This window comes from Bos taurus, chromosome 1, assembly GCF_002263795.3.
Source record: "Bos taurus isolate L1 Dominette 01449 registration number 42190680 breed Hereford chromosome 1, ARS-UCD2.0, whole genome shotgun sequence".
NCBI lineage: Eukaryota > Metazoa > Chordata > Mammalia > Artiodactyla > Bovidae > Bos > Bos taurus.
The window spans coordinates 132,231,659-132,256,007 of record NC_037328.1 but is presented as its reverse complement, the minus strand read 5'-3'; the positions used below and the strand labels follow the sequence as shown (position 1 = coordinate 132,256,007).

Below are 24,349 nucleotides of genomic sequence, written 5' to 3'. Positions count from 1 at the left end.
CTGACACTGTTTCCACTGTTTCCCCATCTATTTCCCATTTTGTTTTTTAGGCCTTTAGAATTCAAGGCAGACCATATGTTTTTATATTACATTTTAAAATAGGTGTGTTCTGGCAGCTGAGAGTTTATAAAGTGAAAAGAGAGGCTAAGTCACCATGGAAGCCCAGATAAATGTATAAACAGTAGCAACACACTGGACCTAATTTATGCATGCAGTTGGCATAGTTTGTGAAGCTGATCGGAAGTGAAATGTGTTTAAGATAAGTCAGCATTATAGGTAAAATAATAGTAACAAGAAGTAAAACTTTGCCCACTAGTCTGTAAGCTCTTCCAGGACAGCTTTAGTTTTGTAAGCTGGTTCACTGACACTGTGCTCAACACACAATAGGACCTCAAAAAAAAAAAAAAAGCCTGGTAAACGTTTACAAGTGAAAGCTTGTTTATAAGCACCACATAGTGTTCAGTGTTAGCTTTCATTCACCCATTGCAAAGTGTTTCTATGTACAGGCACACATACACACGAAATTGTTACATCTGAAATTATCTGTACTTGCTAATGTTAGAGTTTCCTTAATCCTCGTCTAGCTTTTTATATTGTTTTTTCATTTTTCTTCCATCTGAAGTCTTCTTATACTATTCTTCTCTCTTTTAAATTTGACACTTTTTTTCCCCAGTCAGTTCGGATGCCTGTCATTCTTGTATGTGACCCTTTTAGTTTGTTTGTAACAGAAAGGTACTTTTTTGCTTGTGAAATGAAAAATTCAGAGATAGATTCTAGATAAAGGATGATTAAGTTTAGAGGCTAAAAAAATGAAATCTAATCTTTGTTTGCCTCTCAGCTTCATTGCCAGGTTCCACGTGGTGATGGTTACTCTGAGTATACATGTTCTCAGGTTTTAGTCTGTTGGGAAAAGGGTATCATCCCAGTAACCCCCCTAGACATACTGGGAGTCTTTCAGGATGAGCACATTGAAGTTAGTTATTTGGGGATTTCCCCTTCTTCATTGTTTACTGAGAGATCTGTAGCCCAACCTAACTTCCGGAGCTAGTCACTTGGGTATTGTCACTCCGCTGATTTTTATCAGAAACAGGAAGTTGTCAAGTTATGTACTAAAGTACAGTAGATTTCTAAAATTGCATTTGTATTAGCATGGGAGATTTCCCTTTAGAACCACTGCTGCTGCTGCTAAGTCACTTCAGTCGCTAGCTGGTTCTTTACTTTTTCCTTGGAATATAATAACTGGCTTCCCCCAGATGGTCTATATACGTAGCAAGACGCTTCCCAGGTGGCGCTAGTGGTAAAGAATCCGCCTGCCTGTGCTGGAGACACGGGTTCAGTCCCTGGGCCCAGAAGACCCCCTGGAGGAGGGCACGGCAACCCACTCCAGTATTCTTGCCTGTAGAATCTCATGGACAGAGGAGCCTGGCAAGCCACAGTCCACGGGTTTGCAAAGATCGGGTACTACTGAAGTGACTGAGCACTCAAACATATGTAGCAAACATTACCCTTTCTCATTGTGTACATATCCTGCACAATATGAAGATGATTGTTAACATGACTTAGTGTCATTAATATGTATGGATGTGAAAGTTGGACTATAAAGAAAGCTGAGCACTGAAGAATTGATGCTTTTGAACTGTGGTGTTGGAGAATACTCTTGAGAGTCCCTTGGACTGCAAGGAGATCCAACCAGTCCATCCTAAAGGAGATCAGCCCTGGGATTTCTTTGGAAGGAATGATGCTAAAGCTGAAACTCCAGTACTTTGGCCACCTCATGCGAAGAGTTGACTCATTGGAAAAGACTCTGATGCTGGGAGGGATTGGGGGCAGGAGGAGAAGGGGACAACAGGATGAGATGGTTGGATGGCATCACCGACTCGATGGACATGAGTTTGGGTGGACTCCGGGAGTTGGTGATGGACAGGGAGGCCTGGCGTGCTGCGATTCATGGGGTTGCAAAGAGTCAGACACAACTGAGTGACTGAACTGAACTGAATGAATTTATAAAAGTAGGTTGGGAAGAACTTAATTTTAGGTGTTTGGCTTGATGTTATTCCCGCATTTAGATAAGCAGTTCTTTAAAGGGGCTTCCCTGGTGGCTCAGTGGCAAAGAACCCAGAGGAGCCTGGTGGGCTACAGTCTGTGGGGTCACAAAGAGTCAGACATGACTTAGCAGCTGAACAACAGTAACAACAACAACACCGTTGCTGAAGTGGACCTTTTAGGGAGTTCCTAAGGCCCAAACTGTTTTCATTAGACTGAGATGTTCAGTTTCTGTTTCCACTCTGAAATTACTAGAGACTGCTTGAAATGCAGTGTTATAAAGATGTCAGCATTTGGAAGATCTGCAAAACTTGGTGAATGTATATTGAGTGATGATACAATACCATATATGAGTAAAAATAGTTAGATTTAAGGTCAACCAACGAATGTTTTCTGCTGTACAGTAGGATTCACACTTTGGGGTATAAATGAGATTTGACACTTGGAGTGATGTAATCACAGTGATGTAACACCACGGTGTTGGTACAGAACAGTTCCTTCATCTGCTCAAGAAAAAAAAAATTTCCTCCTTGCTTTGTAGTCATACTTTCTTCCCACCATTAACTTGTGAAAGCCACTGATCTAGTCTCTGTTCACAGTAGTTTTGCCTTTTCCAGAAGGTCATATGTAGCCTTTTGAGTCTGACTCGGTGAGATAGCTGTGTCCTACGTAAGTTATGTTTAATTCTGTAAGAAGCTGCCAGACCGTTCTCCATAGTGGCTGTGCTGTTTTGCATTCCAACAAGCAGTGTATGGATTCAGGCTGCTCTGCAGCCTCATTCACACCGATTATCGTCAGTTTTTGTGTTTCCTTCTTTCTCCTCTGTTTCACTTGCTTTCCTTGCTCCCTTTTTCCCTTTCTTTCCTTCCTTCCTTCCTTACCTCCTTTCTCTTGTTAAGCCATTTAATAGCTGTGTAGTGATAGTGTCTTGTGGGTTTAATTTGCATTTCTGTAATAACTAATGATATTGAAGATCTTTTCATGTGCTTATATGCTCTCTCTATGTCTTCTTTGGTGAAGTATCTGTTCAAATATTTTGTCTATTCTGGAACTTCCTGGTGGTCCAGTGGTTAAGATTCCATGCTTCCAGTGCTGGGGGCAACGGGTTCAATCCCTGGTTGGGAACTAAGATCCCACATACTGTACAATGTGGCCAGAAAGAAAAAAGAATATTTTTAAAAATTGCCCATTTAAATATTAAATATTTAACATTTAATAAAATGTATTAATTTAATAATCAGTGGCAAAGCATTTATTATTCAAGGATAATTTAGTGTATGAAACCTCACATACTAGTGGTTCTACTGGCCTGGCCCCCATGGCTTTGGGCTGGGAGTCTTTGTCAGGCCTGTTGAAACCCAGGTAATAGCCTCCTCTTTGGAAACTGGGGAGGCAGCCTTCATGATTTCAGAGTTGCCTTTAGGGTCTTTGTTCTCTTGTCTTGAAGAATATCCCAAGTTCCCAACTGAATAGGTTTGTGGTCCCACCATGTATAAGTCTTCTAAGAAAACTGACAATCTTTCTTCTTCTTCCAGTTCAGATTGGCTGTTTCCTGCTTGGGTGTCTAATTAAGTCTAATTTCACAACCGTACTAATCTCTTTATCAAGGGGTCCTTGGCCACAACCTTAGTGTTCTGTTCTGAACATAGTGCTTTCTCATTTTTTCCAGTATATATAGGCAGAGAGTTTTTCAACTTAACATTTAAATTTCTGTTTACCACTTGACAAGAGAACAAGTCAAGTGGTAATCTTTATTTCTATAAAAATTTCTATCTTTATTTCTCTACTTGCATTTTAGTATTAGCATTCAAGGGAAGCTATACTGCTGCTTCTGCACGTTGTTTGGAAATAGCATCAGCCAAATAGTTCAATTTCATCCTCAAAAGTTCTACCTTCCACTGAACAATAAGACACGAACAAGTTGTCTTCTTGGTCATTCTTGCTAGAGAGAGGGCGATTTTATTGACCATTTCAAAGAACATCCTTTTGGTTTCAGAGTGAGTAAGTAAGTGTTAGTCACTCAGTTGTATCTAACTCTTTGCGACCTCATGGACTGTAGCCCGCCAGACTCCTCTGTCCATGGGATTCTCTAGATAAGAATATAAGAGTCAGTTTCCATTTCCTCCTCCAGGGGGATCTTCCTGATACAGGGATTGAACTCAAGTCTCCCACATTCATTTATGTTTTGTTTCAGTTTCATTGATTTCTGATCATTATTAAGTTCTGTTTCCTTTGGGTTTAGTGTGTTCTTCTTTTTCTAGTTTCTTAGGGTGGAAGCGTGAAGTGAAGTCGCTCAGTCGTGTCTGACTCTTTGGGACCCCATGGACTGTAGTCTACCAGGCTCCTCAGTCCATGGAATTTTCCAGGCAAGAGTACTAGAGTGGGTTGCCATTTCCTTCTCCAGGGGATCTTCCCAACCCAGGGATCGAACCCGGGTCTCCCACACTGCAGGCAGACGCTTTACCATCTGAGCCACCAAGGAAGCGTACATTACTGATTTGAGATCTTCTTTTCATACATCTTATAATAGCATTTTAATGCTGTAAATTTTCTTCCAAGCAGTGCTTTAGCTTCATCCAGCAAATTTTCATTGTTGTGTTTTCATATTCATTCAGTTAAAAATATTTTCTAGTTTCTTTTGAGAAGACCCTTTGGTGCATGAATTATTTAGAATTATTGTTTAATTTCCAAATATTTAGAGATTTTCCAGTTCCTTTCTGTTCCTAATTTCTAGTTTAATTCCTTCATGGTCAGAGAACATATGCTATGTGATTTCAGTTATTTTACACTTATTAAGGTTTGCTTTATGGTCCAGAATATGGTCTGTTTTGGTGTACTTGAAAGATTTGTGCATATATTGTGTTGAGTATAGTTTTCAATTAGATTCAGAGGGCTGATGTTTAGATCGTTTGTATCTTTGCTGCTTTTCTGTCTACTTGTTTTATGTATTATCAAGAGTAGTGTTACAGTCCCCAAGAAGAATGGTGAATTTCTTTACTTCTTTCCGTTTTAGTAGTTTTAGCTTCATGTACTTTGGAACTCCTGTTTGCTGTTGTTCAGTTGCTGAGTGGTGTCCAGGTCTTTGCGACCCCATGGACTGTAGCACGCCCGGCTTTCCTTCCTTCACCATCTCCTGAAGTTTGCTCAGATTTATATCCATTGAGTCAGTGATGCTATCTAACCAACTCATCCTCTGCCACCCTCTTCTCCTTTTGCCTTCAGTCTTTTCCCAGCATCAGGGACTTTTCCAGCTCTTCACATCAAGTGGCCAAACTATTGGAGCTTCAGCTTCATCATCAATTCTTCCAGTGAATATTCAGGGTTGATTTCTTTTAGAATTGACTGGTTTAATCTTGCCATCAGTCCAAGGGACTCTCAAGAGTCTTCCCCAGCACCACAGTTGGAAGGAATCAGTTCTTCGGCACTCAGCCTTCTTTATGGTCCAACTCTCACATCCACACATGACTGGAAAAACTATAGCTTTGCCTGTACAGACCTTTGTACAGGCAAAGTGACGTCTTTGCTTTTTACTATGCTGTGAAGGTTTGTCATAGCTTTTTTCCCAAGGAGCAAGCGTCTTAATTTCATGGCTGCAGTCACCATTCATAGTGATTTTGTTTGGAGCCCAAGAAAATAAACTGTGTCACTATTTCCATTGTTTCCCCATCTATTTGTCATGCAGTGATGGGACTGGATGCCATGATCTTCGTTTTTTGAATGTTGTGTTTTAAGCCAGCTTTTTTAACTCTTTTCTTTCACTCTGATCAAGAGGCTCTTTAGTTCCTTTTTGCTGTTTGCCATTAGAGTGGTATTATCTACATATCTGAGGTTATTGATACTTCTCCCAGCAGTCTTGATTCCAGCTTGTGATTCATCCAGCGCAGCATTTTACTTGATGTACTCTGCATGTAAGTTAAATAAGTAGGGTGTCAGTATACAGCCATGTCTTACTCTTTTCCCAATTTTGAACCAGTCTGTTGTTCTGTGTCTGGTTGTAACTGTTGCTTCTTGACCTGCATATGGATTTCTCAGGAGACAGGTAAGATGGTCTGGTATTCCCATGTCTTTAAGAATTTTCCGTAGTTTGTTTGGCATAGTCAGTGAAGCAGAAGTAGATGTTTTTCTGGAATTCCTTTGCTTTCTCTGTGAGCCAGTGAATGTTGGCAGTTTGATCTCTGGTTCCTCTGTCTCTTTGAAATCTAGCTTGTACATCTGGAATTTCTCAGTTCATGTACTGTTGAATCCTAGCTTGAAGGATTTTGAGCATAACCTTACTAGCATGTGAAATAAGCACAGTTGTATGGTAGTTTGTACATTCTTTGGCATTGCCTTTCTTTGGGATTGGAATGAAAACTGACCTTTTCCAGTCCTGTGGCCACTGCTGGGTTTTCCAAATTTGCTGACGTGTTGAGTGAAACACTTTAACATCATCATCTTTTAGGGTTTGAAATGGCTCAGCTGGAATTCTATCACCTCCATTAGCGTGGTTTGTGGTACAGCTTTCTAAGCCCCACTTGACTTCAGACACCAGGATGTCAGGCTTTAGGTGAGTGACCATATCATTGTGGATATCTGGGTCATTAAGACCTGTTTTATGTAGTTCTTCTGTGTATTCTTGCCACATCTTTTTAATCACTTCTACTTCTGTTAGATCCTTACCGTTTCTGTCCTTTATCATGCCCATCCTTGCATGAGATGTTCCCTTCCCTTGATATTTCCAATTTTCTTGAAGAGATCTCTAGTTTTCCCCATTCTGTTGTTTCCCTCTACTTCTTTGTACTGTTCATTTAAGAAGGCTTTCTTACATCTCTGCTGTTCTCTGGAAGTCTGCATTCAGTTGGGTATCTTTCCCTGAATCCCTTGCTTTTTGTTTCTCTTCTTTCCTCAGCTGTGTAACGCCTACTCACACAACCATTTTGCCTTCTTGCATTTCTTTTTCTTTGGGATGGTTTTGGTCACTGAGTCCTGTACAGTGTTACGAATCTCTGTCCATAGTTCTTCAGGCACTCTGTCTACCAGATCTACAGAATATTAGAGTGGGTTCCCATTACTTTCTCCAGGGTGTCTTCCAGACCCAGGGATCGAACCCACATCTCCTGCATTGGCAGGTGGATTCTTTGCCTCTGAGCTACTTGGGAAGCCCCTGGTAATTTTCATTCTGAAATCTATGTGGTTAGATATTAATATAGCCACTACAGCTTTCTTTTGAAATAATACATGCTTGATCCTTTTACTTTTAATCTATATAGCATCATATTTAAACTGGATTTTTGGTAACAGTTGGGTCTTATTTGTTAATTTAATCTTGTAGGTCATTTATATAATTATTGATACACTTGAGTTTTAATATTTGTCTGTTTCTTGTGTTATTTGTTCCCATTTTTCCTTTTCCTTCTTTTGGATTGAGTATTTTTTAAATATCTGTTTTAATGTATCAGTTTTTGGCTATATTTCTTTGTCCCTCTTTTTAGTAGTTGCTCTAAAGACTTTTCAGTAGTATGCTCTAAATAATATACCATATATTTAATATTTAATTTCCCCCATATTATTAAATATAAATATAGTATATTAAATTAAACATTATACTTCCCTGGTGGCTCAGTTGGTAAGGAATCTACCTGCAATGCAAGAAACCCATGTGGGTCAGGAAGATCCTCTGGAGAAGGAAATGGCTACCCGCTCCAGTATTTTTACCTGGAGAATTCTATGGACAGAGGAGCCTGGTGGGCTATTACAGTTCATGGGGTTGCTGACTTGAATGCAATTGAGTGACTAACACTTTTACCCCTTCTTCCCCCCACCCCCACCCTCCCACCTCCTCGTATATCTTTTAAGTTTATATTTTACAACTTAAGCTAGAACATAAAGCCTTAACAGCTGTTTAGGTTCCATTGCCCTATCCACTTACATGATGATTGTCATATGAATTGTACATATATAGGTTGAAAGCTCCTCCATGTAAATGTTATAATATTCCCTTTCAAGAGCTGTGTATATTTTGAAGATCTTAAGAGATGAAAATCAGTCTTCTTATATTCACCCAGATAGTTCGCATTTTTATTACTCCTCCATCATTCCTGAAGTTTCATTTCCCTCTGATACAATTTTTTTTTTTTTTTACTAGTTTTAGCCTTGAAACTTCTTTTACATTTCTTTTAGAGCTAGGGTGTTGGCAACAAACTGATATTATTTTGCTTCATTGAGAATATCTTTATTTCATTTCATTCCTGAAGGATATTTTCCCTGAATATAGAATTCTGAATTTTCAGTTGTTTTCTTCCAGCATTTTAAGATATGGTTCATGGTTTCTGATGAAAAGTCATTTCATTCAAATTGCTCCCTATGTCAGGATTTTTCAACTTTAGTACTTTGGACAGGATAATTTCTTGTTGTGGAGTCCTATCCCATTTATCATAGGATGTTGAGCAGTATCTCTAGCCTATACCCATTAGCACTCCCACCCCACGCAATGATGATAGAAAAATGACTCTGGACATTATAACATATCCCCAGGGATGTAAAATAACCCCCAGCTGAGAACCACCAACTTGTATGTAATATGTTGTTTTTCTCTGGCTGCTTTCAAGATTTTTCTTTTATTTATTGTTTTTAGCAGTTAGATTATGATGGGCTTGGACATGATTTGAATTTATCCTGTTTGGGTTTGCTTATTTTCTTAAATCTATAAGTTCTTGACTTTTGCTTACTTTTGGAAAGTTTCAACTACTCTTTCTTCCAAGTATTTTTTTCTGCACCAATAGCTTTTCTTTAGGGTTTCCAAAGACATGAATAGCTTTTTTGATATTGTCTCATTGGTCCCTGAAGCCCTGTTTTTTTCTTTTTCAAAAATATTTTCCCCTCTCCGTTTTTCAGATTGGATAATTTTTATTGATCTGTCTTCAGGTTTACATAGTTTTCCCTTTGTGGTATTTTGCTGAATGGGACCCTTTAAAAAGATATGTTCATTTCCTAATCTCTGGAATTTGTGAATATTACCTTATGTGATAAACTGGTGTGATTAATTTGAGAATTTTGAGGAGGATAAATTCCTGGATTATCTGGTAAGCTGTAAATCCCGTGACAAGTGTGCTTATAAGAGTGAGGGAGGGGGAGATTTGCGAGACAGAAGGGGAGGAGGCATTATAACCACAGGGCCAGAGTGATGCAGCCGCAAGGAATGTTACAGCCGCCAAAAGCTGAAAGAGGCAAAGTACAGGTTGTTCCCTAGAGCCTTCAGAGCTAGTACAGTTCTGTCAGCACCTTGATTTCAGACTTCTTGATTGTATCCTTGATTGAGACCTTCAGATCTGTGACAGAATAAATTTCTGGTTTTTTTAAACCACCCAGTGTGTTACAGCAGTCATAGAAAATGAATACATCTGCCATCTTGATTCTGAGTTCTATCCAGTGAAGTTTTTATTTCAAATATTGTGGTTTTTTAATTCTAACATTTACATTTGATTCTATTTAATAGCAGCTTCTCAGATTTATTTTTCCATTTGAGTGTTTACCTTTACTAATGGAATACGATTATATTGGCTACTTTAAGATTTTTGATAAGTCCAACATCTGGGTTATTTATTGGTTGGCATCTATTGGTTGTCCTTTTCTTCCAATTTTCCGCCAAATTTTCTTGCTTCTTGATATGTTGGGTAATTTGGGGTTATATACTGGACATTTAGGTGTGAGAATTTGGATCCTGTTAAAATGCTTTGGAGAATTTGCTGTTGTTTAAGCAGGCGTCGGTCTGGTTAGGTTCAGAGCAGTTTTTACTTGGTTTTGATGGACAATAGTTCCAATATCAGTTTCAGTTTCTAAACCTTTGCTGTATTGATTGCATCTGTTTGCTGTATGCACCGGTCATGGATGGACTGGGCTTGGGCGGCATTTATTTTGTATTTCAGTTCTCAGTGCTTTTGTAATACTTCTTTGGAAATTCCATGAATGTCCAACTTGGTGGAGGTTTAGTACTTACGTTGGTTCATAATTAGAATTATAGATATTAAAGATTTCACAAGCTCAATACTAGTTGAAGTGTTAAGGATAATTTTTATTCAATAAATATTACAGTAGGGAAGAGAGAATTCAACTTTGTCAAAACAAAAGGCAGGAGGCTTTTTAGAAACTGGAGTGTGCTAAGGGAAAGGCATCCAGTGGTGTTGAAGTGGGGTTGGTCCATATGCCTAGGGGAACCTGGGTTTGTAATTGTTACTTATCCAGAGGAGAAATAAACTTCTCTTTATAACAGAGGCAGTGGTGCAGGTTTTAGAGCTAAGTGAAAGTCTTTCAGTTGTGTTTGACTCTCGCGACCCTTTGGACTGTAGCCCACCAGCCTCCTCTGTCCATGGAATTCTCCAGGCCAGAATACTGGAGTGGGCCACCAAGTTAGAGCAAGGCACCCACCAAAGTTCAGTCCCTGTCCTACAGGGTCTGGGAACAAGATTGAGAATTATCTTCTTGAATGTTTGTATTTTAAACAGATTGCTCTACGGTTCTTGAAAAAGCAGTTTTAGGTGGTAGACAATTATTATCTCAGAGGGGCAGAGGAAGTATTTATAATTGCAAGCTTTCTAAAGTAACTGCTCTAAGAGGGATTTCAGGGGCCTGTCATCAAGGTTTAGCTGGAACAAACAGTAAATTCTTCTGGCAACATTGAACTTTCTCAGGCAGGAAATTAAGGGGGCTGGAGGAGTCATCTTAGGGATGGAACCATAAGTTGTTGGAAACTATGCTAGTGTTTGTTCAAGTCTGTTAGTGTGAGAAGTCATTTATGACAAAGCATTTATGCTGAGAGTCTGCAGTTTTTATAGATCAAATTTGAGGCCTAGTCAAGAAGAGGGTTCAGAGGAGCCTGACTAGAATTTGGTCAAGAAGAAGTCTTTGTCATAGATTACATTCTTCTACTCTTCTTTCATGGGCGTTTTCCCCATATCCTCCAGTTCCTATAGCCAGAAAAGTTGAGTTCTCTTATTAGACGTCTGAGCACTGAAGAATTGATGCTTTCGAATTGTGATGCTGGAGAAGACTCTTGAGAGTCCTTTGGACAGCAAGGAGATCAAACCATTCAATCCTCAAGGAAATCAGTCCTGAATATTCATTGGAAGGAGTGATGCTGAAGCTCTAATACTTTGGCCACCAGATGTGAAGAGCTGACTCATTGGAAAACACCCTGATGCTGTGAAAGATTGAAGGCAAGAGGAGACAGGAATGACAGAGGATAAGATGGTTGGTTGGCATCACCGACTCAGTGGACCTGAGTTTGAACAAACTCAGGGAGATAGAGAAGGGGACAGGGAAGCCTCGTGTGCTGCAATCCATGGGGTCTCAAAGAGTTGGACATGACTTAGTGACTGAACAACAACACGTACAGTTTCAGTCTCCCATGTTGTTGCTCAGTTTTGGGCACAACTATGCCTGCCTTCAGGGTGAAGTGGTTAGAGAAAGCATAGGTGTCCCTTTGGATTCTTTTTTAAGAAAAATTATTTCTCTTTTGGTTGTGCCGCACAGCATGTGGGAAGCTAGTTCCATGACCAGGACTCAAACCCACATTCTCTGCATTGGGAGTGCAGAGGCTTAACCTCTGGGCTGCCAGGGAAGTCCCCTCTCGCGGTCTTAATATATATGCTCTCTCCACCATTGTGGCAGTAATGCAGAGGCACCGTTGGCGGCCTTGGGGCACGGCTGGGAGAGGAGGGAAAGAAGAAAACCACCTCAGGGGCTGAACTTACCCACTCTGGCTTTCCAGAGCCTTTCCCCCCAGTGCTTTGGCCAGGTGAGCTGCTCTTCCATATGAGGTTTTTCCTTATTGTACCTGCTGCACAGTTTCCTGTTCCACTTAGTTTTAGGTCAAAGCTAAGAAATAAAGTGTGTGTGTGTGGTGGGGTGACCAAAAAGAAATTTATTGTTCAGTCAAATTTCAAAGGAAATTTATATATTCAAAGAGAAATCTGTGTATTGATCTTTTTTTCAAGTTGATTTTCCTCTTCAAGCTACCTGTTGTATACTTCCCAGAGTCCTTAGTTAGCTGATTCTTTGCATCTTTTTCATGGAGATTTTGGTTGTGATCAGTTGGAGAGAGGGTTTGCAGCAGGCTTATTTATAGTCATCATTCCTGAAATTAAAAATACTTGGGCCAATGATTTTTAATATTTAAAACGGTATGGAAAAGTTCACTGATAAAGTTTTAAATTCCACATTAGAAACTAGTCTTTAAGAAACTCTACTGCTTGTTGTGTTTTGGTATAGTACCAAAATAGAATCCACAGTTATCTGAAAACACTTTTAAAATACTCTTTCCCTTTTTCCAGCTATGCATTTATGTGAAACCAGGTTTTCTTTTCAGCCAAAATAATATTGATGGTGGTTTAGTTGCTAAGTCGTGTCCGATTCTTGGAACCTCATGGACTGTAGCCCACCAGGCTCCTCTGTCCATGGGATTTTCCAGGCAAGAATACTGGAGTGGATTGCCATTTCCTTCTTCAGGGGATCTTCCCGACCCAGGAATTGAACCCAGGTCTCCCACATTGCAGGCAGATTCTTTACTGACTGAGCTATGAGGGAAGCCCAAAACAACACTGTAATACAGTAAATGTAGAAACAGGAGAATCCACCTTCTATTAAATAGTCAGACATTTTTAAAAGAAACGCAAAAAATGTAAAATAATTCTACTCTTTTCATTAACGTTTTGTTTTAGAAAATATAATTTTCATTTAAAATGTTAAAACATATTGACTTAAATGTGATTATATTTAATTGAATTTAAAATGCCCTAACAATTTCTTACCTTTAATTTTCATGGTAAATATTGATAAAAGCTCTTTGAGTCTTCAGATTTTAAGTATGTGAAAGGGTTTTGAAACCAAATAGTTTGAGAATTATTGATTTAGTAGGTAATTGGTTTCCATGTATTTATAACTTGTGTATTCCTCTTCTGTTCCTTAAGAGTCAGCAGTAATCAAAAGTACATGAACTCGGGGCGGGGAGTGAAAAGAACATGTATTTGACTCCCAGTTGACTCCCAGTTTCCCCTGCTTATTTTCACAGGTTGAAAAGCCATTTAATTTCTTAATATCTGTATTATAAAGTGAGGATAATACTTTGAATGATTGTTGTGAGGGAAATGCTAGGATATGCCTGAATCATAGACCTTCAGTAAATGTTCCTTGGTGTATAGAGTTAGATATTTTTAACAACTCTCAGCCTTTGTGAGGGTGTAGAAACCTTTCATTTTAAGCCAGTAGGTGTTCTCTAACTCAGTTCGTTGATCCCTTTCCAGTCAGAATGAAGGGTATAATTTATGAAGATTCCTAGAACAGTAAATTTCATATTGTCTTTAGTGACATATTGAAATGATTGAGTTCTTTAATTCCAACTTGGTTCTGTCCTTGTGGTAACCAGATTAGTGAGTGTGTGAAGATCCAGTTTGGGAATGAGATTGGAAGTGAATTTGAAAAACAAACTAAGATGAGGAAATAAGCCCAGGAAAAAAAGACAAACAGGATGTGGGTACTATAAGGTGAGAATTATGTCAAGTGCGAGGTCCATGATGTTTATATGATGAGAGCAGGGCAGGCAGTCAGTGCGAATTAGTGGACAGCTTTATAATGGAAATCCAACACTCGGTGTCAGGGAGAAATTGGACACTGTTTGGTGAGGCTCTTCGGTTTAGGTGCTAGGCTCAAGGAAGAGACAAAAGGATAGGAATCTCATTCCTGAAAGCAAGAATGCGGGCAGAGAACATCCCAATGCAAATATTGTTAGTGTGGTTGGAAATATGGAGCTGAAGCTTTTGTAGGAAACTGTGAGATATTAATTGACAGTCTTTACAACCAGCCCTCTGGGTTGGATCAAAAAAAGTGCAGTGGAGTCACTACATTTTAAATTTAGGTCATTTAAACTAAGCTTGGATAAAAGATAGCAAGAGAGAAATGGCTGTTAAAATAGTGCAAATGTTACTACTTGTAATTCTCCTCTGAGTATCTGTTCCAGGGCAAGTGTGAGATGGGAAACATTTACTTTTCTTTTCTCAGGTTGCCTCAGTTGCTGTCCCTCTCATAGTGTCATGTCATTTCACTTTGTGACTTGTTCTCAAAGATGCAGAGTTTTCCCCACTATCTGAACTCTAAAGTTAGCTCTTCTATCTGGTCCTTAACTGAGAGATGGTCATCAGAGGAAAGCTAAATTATAGTGGGTTTTGTTTTTGTTTTAGAATGTAATTGTTTAAATTTTGAATGTAATTCTGCTGGAAAGCAGATTGCATTTTATATCAACCTAACTGCTCTTAAATTTTTTTATGTTACTTGCCCCATGTTCCTCATCCATATTTTGTGTTTTGGATGCCTGTTCTGATTAGCAAGCTTTCAGTTCGTTTTCTCTATTTTTATAGTACATTTAAAAAATCAAGTAATGTGAATGAAAAATATTCAAACCACACACATATATGGAGTGTAGAGAGGGAAATGAAAGTCTTAACCACTCAGAGAGGCTACCACTGTACAGTTTGATGTGTATCCCCCTTGAACTTTTAATGTAGTAGGATTTTTTTCAAAATATCATAGTCATATTGTTTTGGAATTTGATGGTGTGATCACTTACCTAGAGCCAGACATCCTGGAATGCAAAGTCAAGTGGGCCCTAGGAAGCATCACTACAAACGAAGCTAGTGGAGGTGATGGAATTCAGTTGAACTATTTTAAATTCTAAAAGATGATACTGTGAAAGTGCTGCACTCAGTATGCCAGCAAATTTGGAAAACTCAGCAGTGGCCACAAGACTGGAAAAGGTCAGTTTTCATTCCAATCCCAAAGAAAGGCAATGCCAGAATGTTCAAACTGCCTCACAATTGCACTCATCTCACATGCTAGCAAAATAATGCTCAAAATTCTCCCAGCCAGGCTTCAACAGTACGTGAACTTTGAACTTCCACGTGTTCAAGCTGGATTTAGAAAAGGCAGAGGAACCAGAGATCAAATTGCCAACATCCATTGGATCATGGAAAAAGCAAGAGAGTTCCAGAAAAACATCTATTTCTGCTTTATTGATTATGCCAAAGCCTTTGACTGTGTGGATCACAATAAACTGTGGGAAATTCTGAAAGAGATGGGAATACCAGACCACCTGACATGCCTCTTGAGAAACCTGTATGCAGGTCAGGAAGCAACAGTTAGAACTGGACGTGGAACAACATGAAACATGGTTCCAAATTGAGAAAGGAGTACATCAAGGCTGTATATTGTCACTGTGCTTATTTAACTTATATGCAGAGTACATCATGAGAAACGCTGGGCTGGATGAAGCACAAGCTAGAATCAAGATTGCTGGGAGAAGAATCAGTAACCTCAGGTATGAAGATGACACCACCTTTATGGCAGAAAGAGAAGAGGAACTAAAAAGCCTCTTGATGAAAGTGAAGGAGGAGAGTGGAAAAGTTGGCTGAAATCTCAACATTCAGAAAACGAAGATCATGGCATCTGGTCCCATCACTTCCTGGTAAATAGATGGGGAAACAGTAAGCAACTTTATTTTGAGGGGCTCCAAAATCACTGTAGATCGTGACTGTAGCCATGAAATTAAAAGATGCTTCCTCCTTGGAAGAAAAGCTATGACCAACCTAGAAAGCATATTAAAAAGCAGACATTACTTTGTCAACAAAGGTTCATCTAGTCAAAGCTATGGTTTTTCCACTAGTCATGTATGGATGTGAGAGTTGGACTATAAAGAAAGCCAAACGCCGAAGAGTGTTGGAGAGGACTCTTGAGAGTCCCTTGGACTGCAAAGAGATCCAACCAATCCATCCTGAAGGAAACCAGTCCTGAATATTCACTGGAAGGACTGATGCCGAAGCTGAAACTCCAATACTTTTGGCCACCTGAAGAGAAGAACTGACTCATTTGAAAAGACCCCAATGCTGGGAAAGATTGAAGGCAGAAAGAGAGGACGACAGAGGATGAGATGGTTGAATGGCATCACCAACTCAATAGACATGAGTTTGAGTAAACTCCGGGAGTTGGCATTGGACAGGGAGGCCTGGCGTGCTGCAGTCCATGGGGTCGCAAAGAATTGGACACGACTGAGCAACTGAACTGAACTGACCATACTTGAGTCATTATTTTAGAAGACTGGTAGGTTTTGAGTCCTTTGCAATAACCCCCCAAATGTATCTTCCTTGTAGATACAGTTGAATGCTAGGGGTTGTTGAATTCTAAATTAAAATGGATTTTTCTGAATATACTGAAGAACTTAACTTCTTTGTTGAGAAAACAGAATGCTGTTCAATAAGCAGAAGCAGAATTTATTTGCTTGCTAAACCAGGGGTAGCTATTTATGTGTAATAATCTCTCTGAAGAAAGTAGAGAGCTAATCTAGGTTCAGGAGTGACTTATGACTTAAGTTGCAACATTTCTTCTCTTTATTCTAAAAGAGTTTGTGTAAGTTGGAATTATTTGTTCCTTTTTTTGTTGTTGTTCTTTGAATTTTAATAGAATTTGCCTGTGAAACTATTTGACCCTGGTGTTTTCATTTATGGGAAGATTTCTTAATGACTAATTCAATTTTACTACTTTTGTTACTTTAATTTTTCTATAAATTTGTACATTTACTTTTTTCTCATATATATTGAGAAAGATTTTAATATTGCTGTGGCTTCTGAATGTCTAGCATCTATAATTATGACTCCTTTTTTATTTATATTTGGGTGTACTTTTTTCTTTTTTTTCATTTTTAAAAAAATTTGTTGAAGTATAGTTGATTTACAAGGTTGTGTTAGTTTCTGCTGTACAGCCAAGTGGTTCAGTTTTATATATGTTCTTTTTCATATTCTTTTCCATTATGGTTTATCACAGGGTATTGAATATAGATCCCTGTGTCATACAGTAGGTCCTTGTTTATCTATTCAATACATAATAGTTTGCTAATCCCAAGCTCCCTCACGCATGTGCCCTGCCCTCGACAGCCTCGACAGTTTTTCCTCTGGGTCTGTCAGTCTATTTTATAGATAATTTCATTTATATCATTTTAAAGTAATTTTATTTTGGCTGTGATGGGTCTTCATTGCAGTGCATGAGGCTCTTTGTTGTAGCACATGGGCTTTCTCTAGCTGCAGTGGGTGGGGCTATTTTCTAGTGGTGTGCGGGTTTCTCGATGCTGTGGTTTCTCTTGTTGCAGCATGGGCACACGGGCTCAGTTGCTCTGCAACCTGTTGGATCTTATTTCCCAGTCCAGGGTTCAAACCCTTGTTCCCTGTGCTGGCAAGTGGACTCCCAACCACTGGATCACCAGGGAAGTCTCAGTGTGTCATATTTAATAAGTGGTGTCATATGGTATTTGTCTTTCTCTTTCTGATGTACTTCACTTAGTGTAATAGTCTATAGGTCTAATCATGTTGCTGTACATGACATTATTTCACTCTTTTTATGGCTGAGTAGTATTCCACTGTGTATATATACCACATCTTCTTTATCCATTCCTGTTTCCATGGACATTTAGGCTATTTCCATGTCTTGGCTATTGTAAGTAATGCTGCAGTGAACATTAGGTATGTGTATCTTTTTTATTTATAGTTTTGTCTGGATATATGCTTAGGAGTGGGATTGTAGCCTCATATAACAGCTCTATTATTAGTTTCTTCTGTTTTTTTTTTTTTTGAGGAAACCTTATCTTGTTTTTCATGGTGGCTGCACCTATTTTCATTGCCACCAACAGTATAGGATTTTTCTCCACACCTTCTCTGGCATTTGTTATTTGTAGACCTTTCAATAATTGCCATTCTGACCAAGGTGAGATAGTGCTTCCTTACGGTTTTGATTTGCATTTTCTAATAATTAGTGATGTTTAGCAGTGTTGAGCATCTTTTCATGTGCATGTTGGCCATCTGTATGTCTTCTTTGGAGAAATGCATGTAGGTCTGATGCCCATTTTTTGATTTTTTTTTTTTACTGAGTTGTATGAGCTGTTTGTGTATTTTGGAAATTAAGCCCCTGCCAGTCGCATCACTCGCAGGTGTTTTCTGCCAGTCCATAGGTTATCTTTTCATTGTGCTTGTGGTATCCTTTGCTGTATAAAAGCCTGTGAGTTTGATTAGGTCCTATTTGCTTTTATTTCCATTGCCTTGGGAGACTGACCTAAGAAAATATTGGTACGATCTATGTCAGAATATCTTGCTTATATTCTAAGAGTTTTATGGTGTCATATCTTATATTTAAGTCTTTAAGCTATTTGAGTTTATTTTTATGTATGGCATTATGAGAGTGTGTTCTAACTTTATTGATTTACAGGTAGCTGTCCAGCTTTCCCAACACCACTTGCTGATGAGACTGTCTTTCTCCATTGCATAGTCTTCCCTCCTTTGTTGAAGATTAATTGACCATAGATGTGTGGGTTTATTTCTGGGCTCTCTATTCCTTTTTTCATTTTTTAGTCTTGTCAGAACTATGTCCATTTTTTAGTCATGACATCTAACTTTGTTTTGAGCCTTTCTTCTATGTCTTTTTGCTTTCTGTTTCATTAAATTCTGCTTTTATTTTTATTATTTCCTTTTACCTGGTTTTCTTTATGTTCTTTTATAACTGAAGACAGATGATCCGTTCATTAATTTATTTTTAACTTTTCTTATTTTTCTGATGTAACTATGTATAACTACAGATCTCTTTTTTATATTCTCCTTTGCTGCATCACACAAAGTTATTCGTATAGTCTTTAATTTTACTTACAAGTATTTTCAAAATTCTGTTAAGATTTCTTCTCTGGCTCATCAGTGTTTGTTGTTATTGTTTTGCTCAGTCGTGTCTGACTTGGTGATCCCATGGACTATAGCCCACCAGGTTCTTCTGTCCGTGGGATTCTCCAGGCAAGAATACTGGAGTGGGTTGCCATTTCCTTCTCCACATCAGTTTTTAGAAGTTTCTAGACCTATAAGATTTTTTAAAAGCTATCTTTTTGTTAGGATTGTCAAAGAATATGACTTAGGATACCAAGTACACAAAAAATGTGTAGAGATTTTTATGGCATTTGATTGGATTTTGTACATACTCTTGTTTGTGTTCTTCTGTTTGGAAGTTATATTTGTGTATGTTTATTGCATCATACTTAATAGTTATGATGTCAGTTCTTCTTTAACCTTTCTAATTTTTTGTCTTCTTAATTTACTACTGAGATAAATATGTTAAAAGTTAAACCTTTACGACAATGGATTTGTCAGTTTTTTCTTGTTTTGTCAGTCTATTTTGAACCCATATTAATAGGTACACATAAGCTTAGCTGTTTTGTATATTGAATAAAACCTTTTATCAGGATATAGTGACTTTCCTTATCACTAGTGATAGCTTTGCCTTAAAGTCTTTTTGTATGTTATTAATATATCTATACCAGTTCTGTATTGATTAGTATTTGCCTGGTATTTTAATTTTTTTCCCTATTTTTATTTTTTAACCATTCACTACTTTAGGTTCTTCGGTGTGTTTCTCTTGACAAGCATGTGGACAACTTCTCAACCTTACATAAAATATTTTCTGTGTGGTTGCAGCGCAGAAGGTGCTGAAAAATGGCAGAAGAGGTGGTGGTGGTAGCCAAGTTTGATTATGTGGCCCAGCAAGAGCAAGAGCTGAACATCAAGAAGAATGAGAGACTGTGGCTTCTGGATGACTCAAAGTCCTGGTGGCGAGTTCGAAATTCCATGAATAAAACGGGTTTTGTGCCTTCTAACTATGTGGAAAGGAAAAACAGTGCTCGGAAAGCATCTATCGTAAAAAACCTAAAAGATACCTTAGGTAAGTTATTTTTGTTTTAAAACAAGAACAGCGATACTTTCTAATTAATGCTAGAAATTCATTCTTTGTACAGAATTTTGGCATCAGTGGGCAGAACTGACTAGAACATCCCAAGCTGGGATTTCAGCTAGGCGAGATAAGTTTGGCTCATAGCAAGTGTATTCAAGTCAGGTGTGTTCAAAAAGACCAGTGAAGGTCATTTTCTGTAAATCTAGCTAGTGGAACGCACTCTTGATTTTCTGTCAGGGGCTTCTTGAACCGTAGGTACCTATTGGAGTTTAGACAGATTCTCCATATAATTGAGATGGGGATAAATGAATGAGATGCAGAATATCCTCCTTGTCATTAAGGTCACTTATTTTACAGGATACATTGATGGATTTTACATCTAATGGCTTTAGTTCAGTTCAGTTCAGTTGCTCAGTCATGTCCGACTCTTTGTGACCCCATGAATTGCAGCATGCCAGGCCTCCCTGTCCATCACCAGCTCGCGGAGTTTGCTCAAACTCATGTCCATCGAGTCGGTGATGCCATCCAGCCATCTCATCCTCTGTCATCCCCGTCTCCTCCTGCCCCCAATCCCTCCCAGCATCAGAGTCTTTTCCAATGAGTCAACTCTTCGCATGAGGTGGCCAAAGTACTGGAGCTTCAGCTTTAGCATCATTCCTTCCAAAGAACACCCAGGGCTGATCTCCTTCAGAATGGACTGGTTGGATCTCCTTGCAGTCCAAGGGACTCTCAAGAGTCTTCTCCAACACCACAGTTCAAAAGCATCAATTCTTTGGCGCTCAGCCTTCTTCACAGTCCAACTCTCACATCCGTACGTGACCACTGGAAAAAGCATAGCCTTGACTAGACGGACTTTTGTTGGCAAAGTAATGTCTCTGCTTTTGAATATGCTCTCTAGGTTGATCATAACTTTCCTTTCAAGGAGTAAGCGTCTTTTAATTTCATGGCTGCAGTCACCATCTGCAGTGATTTTGGAGCCCAAAAAAATAAAGTCTGACACTGTTTCCAGTGTTTCCCCATCTATTTCCCATGAAGTGATGGGACCAGATGCCATGATCTTAGTTTTCTGAATGTTGAGCTTGAAGCCAACTTTTTCACTCTCCTCTTTCACTTTCATCAAGAGGCTTTTGAAGTCCTCTTCACTTTCTGCCATAAGGGTGGTGTCATCTGCATATCTGAGGTTATTGATATTTCTCCCGGCAATCTTGATTCCAGGTTGTGCATCTTCCAGCCCAGCGTTTCTCATGATGTACTCTGCATATAAGTTAAATAAGCAGGCTGATAATGGCTTACATTTTGATATTTGCTTTTAAAAACAAATTCATCTTGTTCTTATGTTTGATAAAAGAGTTTTAAGTTGTGGATCATTGCCATATATTAGCATCTACAAAGCTTATCTTTCTTATTTTGTTTCTCTTTCTTCCTGTAACTGTAAATTTTGTTTTTACTGACCTTCCCTTAGGGCCATAAATAGGGGGATCTACTTCATGTTGGGCTTGGCCAAGCTGTGATAGGAAGGAAATATGCACAGATCAGAACCAGTCTGTCTCTCTCTTTTTAAAGAATTCTCCTTAGCTAACAGGAAGGAACTGGGAGGGACATAATTTCCCTCAGGTATTTAGGCAAGCATGCTGTTACTTAATAGTTCTTGGTGTATATGTAGAAGAAAAAGTATAATTTCTCCTTGAAAAAGATAGTTTGACAATAATGTGACTTTGGAGAATAATGTGACATGATTGAACATGGAGTATTATTGACTGCTTTATATTAATTTTTATTTCTTACTCAGCATTATTGTTATTCTGTTCTAAAGGTAATTTAATAAATGAAGTTATTATCCACACATTTAAATGCTTTAACTAGGCTTACCTTTTTTTTTTTTTTTTTTGAGATTTTTGAGGTCATTGTTATTAGTTAATTATTTAATATTAGTTTTTAAATGGAAGACAGTTGGAAAGAGATTGTCCTTGAATGGTTGAAGAGATCAAAGTTAAAACCAGGAATACTTATGATTTTGTAAATAATTAGATATTTATTTAAAGTATATTGATTAAGGGTGTTTGAGAAAATTAAGGTGACTTCTGTCAAAATATGCTTTATAGTGATGAAGGCACAGAAAGGACTAAGGACACACCTAGATAAACTTTCATGTCCTTTAAAAAAGGATAGTGGTATCCTGAGACTATAGCAGAGGTGACGGTAATTAACAAAAGACAGTGAAAAAACTAATATAGAGCAAGGAGAAAATCCCAGTTTTAGATACAACTTCATATAAATTGCAAAAGCTTTAGTAGATACAGTTTTTGTTATTAATACTCCTGGGAAACCTTCCATACTATTTTCTGATATTATTGAGACAGTTTTAGCTGCTCAAGACTGTATCTTTTTAACTGTCTTGAGACTGTATTATTGAGACTGTTATCTATTTAAGTTCTAGGCTTAATATCATTGTATTATATTACAGTTATTGCTGTCTATTCCAAAGTACTTGGAAACATTCTGTTTTAAGGTAGTGACCTACAGTTAGCCTGTATAATGATGTAAATCCAGTTTTTGCCTTGGGTGGACAGCCTTCTCCCCTTTCTCCAGGTTTCTGAATCCTGTTTTGGTAACTTAAATGTTCCATATAACTAATGGATTTGTTTCACAATGATTGTGCTGATGGAGATATTGTTCGAAGGTTAAGAAAAAAAAGGAGAAAACAAAGAAAAGAATGAATACATGATGAGAAATAGAAAAATAGTACAGATGAATGTAGTTCCAGGGCGGGAATAGAGATTCAGACATAAAGAACTCTGGGAGAAGAGGTTAGGAAAGGGGAGGGTGGGATGAACTGGGAGATTAGGTTTGACAGAAATACACTTAGACGTGTGAAACAGATAACTAGTGGGAACCTGCAGAGCAGCACAGGGAGCTCAACTTGGTGCTCTGTGATGACCTCAATGGGTGGGTTGGGGGTGTAGGATCAAGGGAGCTCCAAGAGGGAGGGGATATAGATATACATATTGCTGATTCACTTTGTTGTACAACAGAAACTAACGCAACATTGTAAAGTAATTCTACTCCAATTAAAAAAGAATGAATACATGAATATATTTTCAACTACTGAAAAAAATATGCTTTAAATATGTGCTTTAAAACTTTTTCCAAAATAAATCTGAATAGTAAGGTCATATTTGTGGCCATCATGATATCCTTGTTTTATAAGTTCTGTTAGCATTCAGGGAAAGAATGTTTTGGCAAGAGGAAAGCCTTAGGAAAACTTTCTATTGCCTGGGTGTGGGCCAAGTCACATGGATGGGGTGTGGGGAGTTTCAGTGTTGCAGAACCAGGAAGTTCACTGAAAATTATCCTGCTGTATTAACAAACTAACGAAAGAGAACACGGGATTTTTTTTTTCAAGATGAATTGGCTAAAGGTGTTTAAAGATTTTTTCAGTAAGTGAATCTGTTTATTATATCTATAGCTTTCTTGTTTTTGAATTAGAATTTTCAGTTTGTGAATTTAAAGGAAAACTGTAAGGAGAGAACATGGTGGGTTTATATAGGCTGGTGCTTTATGTTTGTGAATCATAAGCTAAGTGATTGGCAGTACATCAGATATTAATAGCTTTGACTTGATAAGTAAAATAATTTCAAAATTTTAATATCAGTATTTAAATAACAAATAGAGAAAGTATAAATGATTTGACTTTGATGTAGTTCTCTGAACTTAGCGTAGACATTTGAAATGAACTAAATAAATTGTAAACATTTTAGGAGGAGAAAAAGGATTTAAGTGAGCAAGTTCCTTCATCCTCAGCATTTGAAGTAACATGATACTGTTACTGCTTTTTACTTAGACTTGAGAGGACTGATGTAGAAGATAATGCTTAATGAAAGCGCCAGTATAGAGGGTATTTTAATTTAATCAGTGTCAGATTGCTAGAAATTGCTGTTTTGGTTAATGTGAGATTTGATAGTTTGAAATGAATTGTGAGAGCAGCTGCATACAAAGAATTTGAAAACATTGACAGAAAATAGTGAACTTGGATTGCTTTGAGTCGAGGTTTTAAAGTGATTCTGATACTAACAAAGAACCTAAATTGTGGATCTGCTGATAGCCTTTGTATACTCCTGTGATAGTGAATTTGATTTGGTCTCTTTGAACAGTTGCTCAGTGGTTCTAGAAAAATGAACAGAGAAATTGTTGTAGAACTCTCTTATGTGTAAGGAGTCTAAGGAAACAGAGTAACCTGTCAGAGATTTTGGGGCAAAGAGCAAAATGGAAAGGGATCAGGCACTTCATTGTCAAAAAAGCTATAATTATAATATTAAGACTCATTCATTTTTTTTCGGTAACTTTGGTGGCCAGATGAATCCTTCTGGAATATGTCTCTCTTGGTTACTTTTTGGGGAGTTGTTAAAATTTTAGATCCATTTTTGGGGGTTAGTTTTCCTTTTAAAGAGTTTATTCATTCATTCATTTATCAACATTTTTATTGAGAACCTACCTACTGTAGGCCAGATAAAAACTAATTGTCACAGAACTTAGA

General features: G+C 38.1%; 1 protein-coding gene across 7 annotated transcripts in view; it reads left to right on the top strand.

Moving 5' to 3' along the window:
- The window catches only part of NCK1 (NCK adaptor protein 1), a 76,332-nt gene that overhangs the window by 36,942 nt on the left and 15,041 nt on the right, over nt 1-24,349 (top strand). For 3 of the 7 annotated variants that reach the window (XM_059885463.1, XM_005201880.4, NM_001076072.1), the window contains 1 exon segment: nt 19,563-19,806. In XM_059885463.1, coding sequence (XP_059741446.1) covers nt 19,581-19,806 — 226 coding nt within the window. In that variant the 5' untranslated portion in view covers nt 19,563-19,580. 7 annotated transcript variants of the gene reach the window in all.